The sequence below is a fragment of the Vombatus ursinus genome, unplaced genomic scaffold (genome assembly GCF_900497805.2).
Source record: "Vombatus ursinus unplaced genomic scaffold, bare-nosed wombat genome assembly UNPS02013240.1, whole genome shotgun sequence".
NCBI classification, from domain to species: Eukaryota; Metazoa; Chordata; class Mammalia; order Diprotodontia; family Vombatidae; genus Vombatus; species Vombatus ursinus.
In genome coordinates, this window is record NW_020953018.1 from 10,746 (window position 1) to 22,136 (window position 11,391).

At 47.4% G+C, this 11,391-nt stretch overlaps 1 protein-coding gene across 1 annotated transcript; it reads right to left on the reverse strand.

Annotated features, from left to right (window-relative positions):
• Positions 1–855: 855 nt before the first annotated feature.
• LOC114040492 (spermatogenesis-associated protein 20-like) lies at positions 856–10,332 on the reverse strand. The gene is made up of 16 exons (XM_027858612.1): positions 10,149–10,332; positions 9,809–9,958; positions 9,346–9,410; positions 8,522–8,676; positions 8,293–8,436; positions 7,847–8,048; positions 7,532–7,662; positions 7,343–7,447; positions 6,939–7,013; positions 6,624–6,833; positions 5,575–5,767; positions 4,509–4,677; positions 3,687–3,898; positions 2,526–2,725; positions 1,747–1,827; positions 856–1,026 (listed from the first exon to the last, which is right to left on the reverse strand). The coding sequence occupies exons 1-16, from the start codon at positions 10,223–10,225 to the stop codon at positions 856–858; spliced, it is 2,340 nt and encodes a 779-aa protein (XP_027714413.1). The 5' UTR covers positions 10,226–10,332.
• Between the last annotated feature and the right edge of the window lie 1,059 nt (positions 10,333–11,391).

Consider the following 11,391-nt stretch of genomic DNA (forward strand, 5'->3'; position numbering starts at 1 on the left):
GTCCTTCTCCCTGGGCTTGACTTGGCTTTGTCCACCCAGCCTCTGTTTCCCCCAACTTGTAGTCACAATAGGTGTTGAGAAGCATCAGACAGGAATGCAAGAGACTTGTTTTACGTGGCTTTAGAGGTCAGAACTAAGGACACTGGGCAGGAGTTATTGGAGATCTCTGCCTGATAGAAGGAAAAACCTCCTAGTAATCAGAGTTGTCCCCAAATGGAATGGGCTATCTCAGGAACTTAGGGAATTCCATATCATTGGAAGGCTTGGATGGACTAGGTCCCTTCTAGTTCTAAATTCTATGACCTCTGGGGTCCCTCTCCACCTTGATGTTCTGTGACTTGATGAATGGATGCATGGATAACTAAAGGAGGTGGATCTTAAGAGGAAGAAGCACCAGTAGGGTGAGTAGATGAGTGAGTGTGTGGAGTGTAAATGTGTGGAGTGTAAACTCAAGTGGTTCACCCCCAAGGGTTGGGATGGTGAGTCAATGGACTTGGAATCTTCTTGCACTCTCAGGGGCAGGGACTAGGATTTTAAAATACCCCCTCCCTCCTCCTCTTCCCACAAGAGGAGTTCCCCAAGTTGACCCCAAGGTCACTGCAAAAAACTGTTGGGGCCCAGGGGTTTATTCCATGGAGTCCATGGAGTCACCTTAGGGTTAGTAGGATAGGTAGGAATCAGGAGGGAGAATCACCCATGACCCTGTGAGGTCACCATGGGTTAATAGATGATGCAGGGCTCCTGTTGAGTCAGTGCCTCACTTTTGACTGCCCTCTCCTTCTGGGTTCATCTATAGATTGGATGCTCAAAGACTCCTCCCAGAGCCCCAAGGGCCCAAGATCAGAGATCAGTCATTCACAGGAGCAACAGTTTTCGAAGTTCAGCAGGTTCTGTGACAGGCAAGGAATAAGCCTGATTTTCACATACGTAAGCTGTGGCTTGGCTTTCTACCTTTTGAAGCCTGGTGAGGAATGGTAACTGTCGGGCAAGGAAGCTGGAAGGCTCTCCATCATAGAGGACTAGCACCTGGGACAGAGGAAAAGCAGGTGATGGAGGAGAGGTTCTGGAGTGAGTCAGTGGCACCTGATGTAAGGAGGGACAGAGCTCAGAAGGAGCAGGTGATGCTGGCTAGGGGGAATAGGTCCCAGCTAGTCCATGTTTCAGCCCCTTTCTCCATCTCACCTCATCACAAGATCAGAGATTCAAAGCTGGAAAAGGACCTTAGAGATGACCTAGTCCAATGATCTCAATGGAAAAATGAGGAAACTGAGGTCCAGAGAGGGGCAGGGATTCACTGGAGATCCCCACAGAGGAACCATTATTAATTCAATGAGCAACAACTCATTTATTCACCAGTAATCTCAGGTTTATTTCTTATTTCTCCCCTACTAGGTTTGATGAAAAGCATCAAGTCTAGTGGATAGAGAGCTGACCCTGGACTTGGGGAAGAACTGGGTTCACATCCAGACTCAGACACACATTTGCTTTATGACCCAGGGCAAGTCACTTAACTAACCTGTCTGAATCCCAAGCCATTCTCTAAGATTCTAAATTGCAGAATAGCTGCTGAACTGCATAGATAAAGGGAATTTTTCTTCATGATGTGTTCCCTATAGTGGAGAGACCATAGGTCCCCCCCCCAAAAAAAACCCCAACAACTTGATGGGACCAGAGAATGAGGTTTCCCATGGCTAAGCTGGTGGAGTTTAATGGAAAATGGGGTGAAAAGGAGAATATCAGGCTTACTTTGTTGGGCATATAGATTGAGTGGACACAGTCGACCAAAGCCTTGGTGTCTTGACTCTGGGGGCTCCCGCAGATGACAATCTGTTGAGAGTGTGGGGTGGATTACCTGATGATCTTGAAGACCCAAGGCCCCATTTGAAATTCCTACACTGCTACTCCCTTGTTCTCTGGCTGTGGTTCTCCTTCCCTCCCCTTCCCACTGAGGGTCAGCCCTCAAGAGAGGAATCCCAGGTGTCTTAAAGCAAGGGGAGGAAAGCCAAGAATGAGGAGAGTCTGGACCAGCTGCTGTGATTATAAACTAATGCAATCCTTGGTAATTAGGGCAGAGCCAAAATGCTGCTGGCCATCACAGCCATGGCTATGAGCATACACACAGATACACGCAGACATACCCATATCTTAAACTCACAAACAAATGGGGTGCAGGTACAACCATAGACATGTATATGCACATAGACACACACGCTTGTAGACATATGCAGATGCAGATACAAAAACATACAATTGCACACATAGGCACACAGGTACACATACCTCAATAACATACATACATGTGCAAATACATAAGCAATCATGTGCTGATGCAGGCAAAAGCATACATGAAAGTCTCCGAGACAGGAGAGGGGTCCAGGCTTGTCTCTTGGGCTTGCTCCTCCCTGCCCCTCTCAACTTCTTCCCTCCTGGGCTTCCTGGACTTAGAGGCTCCCAAAGGAATCCCTAACTCCTCTGACCTTGACTCCCAGATCTCCGTACTTTCAGTATCCCACCTCCACCCATACCTGCTTCATTGTCTGCTGCTGGATGCTCAAAGCCCGGACCATCTCTGGCAGTGCCACAGGGACCCTCCGAAGTCGATCAGAGAAGGCAGTCAGCAGCTTGACACACTTATCCATCCAGTCCCTTCGGCCAGTGTAACTATGAATCCGCAGTAGGTTGTGGGCAGACACCGAGTTAGCACTGGGCTCTGAGCCATCCTGATCTGGGAGAGTGGAAAGGAAGAAGAAAGGGCTTGTCATGGAGCCCTGGAGAGGGACCTGGAACTGGCCCCTCCCTGGTATCTCCATTTGCAGGGAGTCTGGGGGCAAAGGCATTGAGAGGGGAAAAGAAGGGAGATGAGATAGGGGTATGCCTATGAGGAGTGGCCTTCTGATCTCTTTCAAAGGTGTATACCCTAATCTGGAATCAAACCCCACATATGAAATCACAAGGAAAATATTCCCACCTTCTTATAGGACTATGTGTATATATGTAAGTATATTATATATGTATATACACATATTTTCACCTTATAGGAAATATATATGTGTGTATACATATACACACATACATATATACATATGATGTGTGTGTGTGTGTATTTAGGTATAATATTAAGAATAGTGACTAAGCTAGTGATTTATTGGTATAGGGGACTCTGGGGTGGGGAAACTCCCTGTACGTATGTAATTTGGTGTCTTCTCTGCAATTTAAGAGTCTTAAGAGCATTGCTTAGAGCACCGAGATGTTACATGACAGGGGCTGACCAGGATCCCCAAGTCAGGCTGGGTCAGAAGTGGGTCTTTCTGACTTTAGGATGACCTCCTATCCATCCTACCATGCCACCTCTAGTAGCTATAATCTCATATAAATGGAATGACCAATGTGTATTAAGGGCTTGGAAGTTTCTGAAACCCTATGAAAATATTATTCTATTCAATACTGCCAACAATCCTCTGAAGCAAGGACTACTGATATAATTATGAATTATCCCCACTTTACAGCTGAGGTTTGGTGGGATTAAGTGATTCCCTAGTCACCAGAGGTGGGATTCCAATCCAGATCTCTACCAATCTGGATCTCTCCAAGTCTAAAGCTCTCTCTACTATATGGCACTGCCTTTCCAGGGGAACTCCACCTAGGGCTCTCCTGGTTGACTTCCCTTGCACTTTCCCCTTACTGACCATCTTTGAGCCGAAGAGGAAGGTTGCCCCCCAGTTCAGCCTCGCTGCAGAAATAGCCTCCTCCTTGGCTGTCCCAGAACAGTCTATCCTGTATTTCCTGCAACCTTAGTGCCCATTCCAGCCATGCAGATTCCCTGGAGGCTTCATACAAGTCCAACAAACCCCGGATCACAAAAGCGTAGTCTTCTAGAAAGCCCCAGAACTGTGAGGAACTAGGGGGATGAGAGAAGATGGGAGATGGGCAAGGGAGATAAGAAAGAGGGAAGGGAACAATAAGGTTGTGAGGGAATGGCCAATTAGCATGCTTAAGGGCAGAGGTTCTTGACTTTGTGTCATGGACTCTTTTAATGATCTGGTAAAGTCTACAGACTTTTCTCAGAATAATTTTTTTTAAAAAATAATTCATAATGAAAGGAAATGCTAAATTTTAGAGATTGGTGAAAATAAAGATGTAATCTTTGTTTCCCACTCAAGGTCATTAACCCTCTGAAACCTAGGACCCCAGATTAAAAACTTCTGCTCTAGGAAGAGCATGCCCCAATTCCTAAGGGGGGAGTATACACCATTCTGTCTTGCTTTGGGGAAGTGGAGAAGATATTAAGGTGTCTTCCCTTTCCCAATATGTCCAACTGTATTTCCATCCTCTAAAGGGAGACCAGATGAAAGTAGAGTTCCTCCAAACCCCTCTGGATTCTTGGAATCTTCCCCAAATTCTCAGTACTGCCCATCTGAGCTGCTCTTCTACCCCAAACTTTGCCCCTACCCATCACTCTGTGGAGAACCCAAACCTTGCCTACTGCCTTTCTCTGTTTGGATCCTTACCTCTGCTCCACAGTTCCCCCAACGGCTGCATAGCACCCCCGAAGAAGTCTCCCACTACTGACATCAAAGAGATGCCTCTTCAAAAACTTGGCCCCATCAATGGCCTGGTTGATCAGCTCTTCTTTGCCCAGCACAGCCCCTGCTACTGCAAAGCCAGATACCATCAGTCCTGAAAGGAGAAAAAGAAAAGGAAGAAAGACATGAGAGAGAGAAGTAGGGGTTTGGGTGTGTGTGTGAAGGAGTCATAAGGATCACAAATTTCAAACTGGAAAGAACCTCAGAAGTCATCTTATCTAATGCCTTCATTTTATCAGTAAGCAAACTGAGACGCAGAGGTGACATGGGGTAGTAGCAGAGCTGGGAATCAAACCCAGGTTCTCATACTTCCAAATCCAACATTCTTTCCACTCTACCACACTTTTTACAGTTATCCCTTCTGCATAGCAACTTTGCCCATTGCAGTTTCGATATATTGAGGCTTGGCGTAAGAAATTAAATGGGAATTTTGGGGGAGTTTTGTGGAAGCCACAGAGGACACGTGAAGGCCAGCAGACAGCACAGAGCCTATGACCAGATACTAATTTTACACTAAGGTACTATAAACACCCCATAAAAGAAAATAAAAAATTCAGACCTTCTTTGGTATGAAGAGAAAAAAAATTTATGCATATTTTCCAGATTGTGGAGGACACTGTGCCCCTAACCCCACCCCCCGAGATGTGGAAGGATAACGGTAATTGTTTATATAGTTCCTCTTTCTGTGTCTCTGTGTCCCCATCTGCAAAATGAGGGAGCTGGACTAGGAGGTATTCTCTGTAGTTCTCTTTTAGCTCTGACATTCTATGAGTCTATGATTTATGCCCTTCTCATCAGCCCCATCAGCCCATTTCTAATCCCCTCATTCTATCTGCTCCTCCTTCCTGCCCTGGAAGGAAGCCACAGGGATTCAGTCATTCTCTCTGGTATTAGTGTATGGAGTGAAGTGATCAAAAGCTATCCCCATTCCAAGTAGCCAGCATCTGGCAGACTGCTCCTCCCCACCCCCCAACCCCAACCCATCCCCCACCATTCCAGGCAGCAAGCATCTTGATGTCCAGTCGGGGCTGAGATCGACGTTTTCGGATCTGTTTGAGTTTCTCACGCCCAGTATCTAGCAGCTTCCGCACAGTCTCCGCTTCCAGGCCAAATCGAGCAGCAGTGAGATCCATTGAGTACCTCACTGTCAGCACATTCTGGCCCTCCAGTTCTCCATGGGGGTCCTAAGGGACACACACGTCAGGCTTGGGATAGTATCCCCATTAATAAGACTCTAGGTCTATCAACACGCCTTGGAATTTGGGACTTTTGGATCCTGCCTGTTGTCCCTAGGTTTGGCTCTCTCCCTGAACTTCATCTCGGCTCTCTCCCTGAACTTCATCTCCCTGTCCATCAGGTATAGAATTTGTTCCCTCTACACCATGGAAGCTGCCAAATTGGGGGTGAGGGTGGGCATCTCATCATGGCTCTGTCTTTGGAGTCAGGGGAGAAAAGGACCCTGTTGTCCCAACCTGTATCATCCTTACGTTGACTTGGACTCTAGACCTACATGCCTTGGTATTTAGAGATCTCCTTGAAGGGCCTAGAGACAAAGCATGGCAAAGTACCTTCACCTATGGCCCTCTCAATTGTATCCTTCACAATTCCCTTGCCTGTGTCCCCTATTACCTACCACATCTGCACCCTCAATGGTCTCCTTACCTGTGCCCACCATGAACTCCTTTTACCTGTGTCCCCATGGTCCTTCCACCTGTTTCTCCATGACCTCATTTACCTGTGCCCCTCTGGAGTCCTCTCACTTATGCCCCTATGACTTTCTTTTACTTGTGTTCTCATGGTCACATTTACTTGTGCCCTCCAGGGATTCCCTCATCATGGCCATTTCATCCCTGTCCACTCAGGGTCTCTCTCAGTGGTACCCTTTCGTGGCCTCTCTCATGGGTCTTCCATTATGGCCATCCCTTACTGATGTCATCTATAATCTCACCTGTGACCTTCTCTGTAGTTCCCTAAGTTATGCCCACATTGGGCATGCATTGCCTCATTTGTATGTTTACACACACACCCTAGGGCCTTCACCTGGATGCCTCCGATGTTGCCTGTCTCTGTAACCCCATAATGCTTCATGAAGAGTTGACCAAGAGTCAATGGCTCAGTGGTGCCTTCCACAGGCTCTGGAAGTAGGTCTTTGATTTCATCCACTGTCCACAGGTAATAGGCTCCTTCCTTGGGCTTCACCTCCCCCTCAGGCACAGAATCTGCATCCTCTGCACTGTAGAAGCCTCCAGACTATGGGGAGATGGAGGGGTGTGGGTTCTGTTACAAATCTGTGTCTAGGAACAGGGCAGAAGAGGCTTCCTTTGCCCTATCCCATACCCTCCCATGTCCACTCACCGGGTGGCTCAAGTTCTGGCTCACATACTGTAGGATGCCTTTGGCAACATCAGAAAATAATTCATCTCCAGTAATCTACAGAGTGGGGATGGGGAGAGGGAAGAGGGAGGTGTTGATATCTTGGGGAAGGCAGGGAAAATTCACAGAAGTCAAAAGGAAGAGATCATGGCTTTGGTATCCCTTTAAAGAGACCTGCAGGGGACTGTTCAAGAGACTGAAGATTGAGGTGACCTGGATGGCCTTGGGAAATGGGGGAGGGCCACTGAGCTATTCAAAAGATTCAAACTTTGCCTCAACATCTGGTGCATGAGGCAGGTTAAGTCATGGGTCACCTGGAAGTCTCTGGGCATGATTGAAATCAGAAATGACCTTGATATCCATGGGAATAGGATGTCAGGGGTTACCTGGAAGGCCTGTATGTAGGCTACTGCCAGCTGGGCCTGGTCATAGAGCATCTTCTCAAAGTGAGGGATGTGCCACTGACGGTCAGTGGAGTAGCGGTGAAAACCCTAACCCCAAGAAAGGTGTTAGGGTTCAAAACATGACCAAGCCCACTTGATACACTCAGCCCTGCCCAATCTGCTTCTTCTCACCTGTCCCACATGGTCCCGGATGCCTCCATTTGCCATCATCTTCAGTGAGTGCATGGCCATTTGCTGGGCTCGAAAACCATCAGAGGTCATTCGATGAGTGACCCAATAAGAAAACAGGAAGCCTAAGATCACTGCAGGGAGAGGGGGCTCAGAGATGAGAGTTTGGGCTCAGTTAAAAAGAAACCCAAGATCCCTTATGGTTGGAGGGCCCAATGGGACGTAGGATGGGCACAGAAGTGGGCCAATGAACATCTTGGGGAGAACAGGAGATGAATAAATGTCAAGTATAGGGGGAAGGGAACAGGAACCACTGACCAGGCGTGGGAAATTTGGGGGCCTCTGCAAAACCGCCATGCTCTTCATCATAGACCTCTTCTAGCTGCTGGAAACATCGCTGGCTGGTTACTAAGGCAGAGGGGGGCAGCTCTCGGTCGCCCACAGTGATCTCGGACCTGGCCAACAGGGAGGCGGTGACCCGTTGACTGTTTTCTAATAGCATTGCCTTGTTTTGTTTCCACTGTTTGGGAAGGAATCCCGGGAATAGTTATGTGGAGCACAGGAAACTCTTCCCACAACCCTCCCCTTTTTTCTATGTCAAACTTTTTCCATATCCTCCCTCTCAAAACCCATCTTGTGCCATTCTATCTGTCTCTCACCTTCCCTACATGCACCCATCCAACCCATCCAATCACACTCTTTTTTCTACCTTCACAGCCCTCCCCCACCTGCAACCCTCTATCCTACATGTATCATGTGTCTACCTGATCACGGATCCTCAGGAGGACAGTTCGGAAACCAACACGTGTTAGTCCATCCTCAGGGGGGAAATATGTCCCCCCTACAAATGGTTGGAGGTCAGGGGTCAGCCACACATTCATGGGCCAGCCCCCACCACTGCTGGTGGCCTGGGGAAGTGGATGAGCAGAGAATTAGGGGGCAGCCTTTAGCAGCCTCCTGGCCTCTCAAGAGACCCACTCATAGGCCTCTCACCTGCACAAAGGTCATGTATACTTTGTCCACATCAGGACGCTCTTCTCGATCCACCTTCACACTCACAAAGTCCTCGCTGAGTATGTGTCCGATCTCCTTATTCCGAAATGATTCTTCCTCCATCACATGACACCAGTGACAAGTTGAATAGCCAACTAGACCCATGACCAGACAGTGTATGTATGTGTGGCAGTGGTCATTAAGGGCTGTCCAGAAGGGGATTGACCAGATCCCCCTATAAAGTTGTAATAGGGAGATCAGTGAGGACTGACCAGAGAGGATAGTCAATAAGGGCTAGTCACATTGGACCACAGTCAATCCAATTCAATGTTTATTAAGCACTTGTTATATGCCAGACTCTACTAGGTGCTAGAGATAATGAAACAGTCTATGCCTTTGAGCATCTTCCATTCTACCTGGGGTGGGGAATGTAGTGGAATGGTCAGAAATGTAGAGGCATTGTAAAGGCCCACTGGCGATTGGTTAGAGGGATCAATGGAAGCCACGAGGAGCCAAGGTGGAGGAATTGATGAGTTCTGGCCAGGGTTGGTGGGTAGCAAGAGCTTAGATAAGAATAATCTAAGAGAATCAATCATGGATTGTCACGTGGGAGAGTCAAGTATAGTCTGCGTTGGCAGCTAACTATAGTCCCACTGGACAGGATAGAAGGTTGAAGTCCTCCCAGCTGGCTGGCTCAAACCAGTGACTCATCGGGGCAACTTATCCTAAGGAACATCTTCGTATAGTAATCACCCTCCACTCTAGAGTCTAAAGTTGACCATTTCCTAGTCCTGTCTAAAGGGTAGGATGGGGAAGGATATTACCTGAAAGAAAAATTGGCTTGTTTTCATTTTTGGCTTTATCAAAAGCTTCTTGTCCCCATGGGAACCTAGAGACAAATTGGAGAAAGAGACAATGAATCTTGGGCTTCAGGTAGAGGAGGTATCATTCAATGGTTCATGGGGGGTGGGAGTGGGAATGATTATGAGTTGTGGGAGAATGTAGAAAAGATAGACATTGTTGGGGCAACAGGGAGATGGGCTGACTTTCTCCTACCCTCTGTGGAGGTGGGAGTAATGGGACAAGCAAGGAGGGAGAAGGGTATATGTGCTGGTGGGGACAGGTGAAGGAGGGGAGTCCCTCACCAGTCCTTTGGATAAAAGAGAGAGGAAGAAAGATTGAGGATTGAGGGGTAGAAGAAGCTCAAAGTGAGTCCTTCATCCACACATGGGGTGGGATGAGGGGAATTGTGGGGATTTGAGGAGAGGAAGTGATAGGAGCTCTCACCAGTCCACAGGGTTGTAGGCATGTTGTAGTAGGTAAGGTGACTTCTCATGGATCAGACGGTTGGGCACCTGAAGCTGGGTCTGGGTATGACTTTGTCGATGATCCTTTGCTCCAGTGGCCATAGTACTAGGACCACTTACTGATGTGCCCCTGACCAAAGTACCCATCAGTGAGCAAAGAGTGAAAGAATATATGCTGGGGGGTTCAGGGAAGGAACAACCAATAAAGGCTAGGAAACGGCCAACAGTGTACTCCTAAACCCTCCTTACATTCAGTTTCCTGTTTTTCCCCCACTGAGCTCCCGGGCTAGCCCCATTCCTCTACCATAAACCAGACCTACCTTTCTGGACCTGTCAATAAGCCTTGGTTTCTAGAAGCCCCCTTATGTTTTTGAGGGGGTGAGGAAAGGTGACTCATGGAGGTTCCCTTTTCTAGGCTAGGCTCCCTACAGCTTCATCCCAGATGGTAGGTATGGATGGTGACTTGTGAGACAAGAGTTGTCACAATGGGTAGAACTCAGGGATTCTGTTCCCTCCCCCATATTGCGACTAGAGACCCAATGTTTCTCCGCAGGAACACTCAGAACAGAACAGAGCACTTGAGACAGGCAGTCCCCAGTCATCATGGTACAAGTGGAAAGAGCTCTGGCTATGGAGTCACAAGACCAGGGTTCACAGCCTGCTTCTGACGCTTACTACCTGTGTGGCTATGAATACCTTTGGTGTTCTCGATTTCCTCATCTATAAAGCGAGGGGCTTAGACTAGATGGGGGCACTCTGAGGCCCCCTTCTAGCTCAAGATCTATGAATCTGTGATTGTACAAGGCAGGAGAGTCAGTGCTGGGAAGAACATTCCAATGTTTATATTCCCCTCCCAATCCCCCATCCCACCCAAGGGAAGAGGGATAGACTACTGTAGATCAATGGAGGAAGATGAGTAGTTGGATACAGATCATAGGACCACAGATTTCCAGATGGAAGGGGTCTCAGAAACTGGAAATGATTAATAGAAAGGGGAGTTGGATGTTGGCGATGGTGGGGTATCCTGGAAGCAAGGGGAAAAGATCAGGCCTAGAGAAATCTGGAAATGGGGACAAGTTACATAGAAAGAAGCTACCCTAAAGGAGTCCCACTAATAGTTCTAAGGGAACTAGGAAAGAGATCTAGATTCGAAGTCATAAAAGATGGAGGTTTATCCTTCCAATTCCACTATTTACTACCCAAATGACCTTGAACAAGTCATTTCCTTTCTCTGGCTCAGCCTCAGTTTCTTCAGATGTAAAACAAAGGGTTTGGACTACAGGCATACCTCCAAGATATTGTGGGTTCAGTTCCAGACCACCCCAATAAAGCGAATATTGCAAAAAAAAGTGAGTCACATAAATTTTTTGGTTTCCCAGTGTATATAAAAGTTATATTTACACAATACTGTATTCTATGAAGTGTGCAATAGTATTATGTCTAAAAAAATGTACATACCCTAATTTCAAAATATTTTATTGCCAAAAATGATATCATCTGAACCTTCAGCGAGTTGTAATTTTTTTTGCTGCTGGAGGTCTTGCCTCTATGTTGATGGCTGCT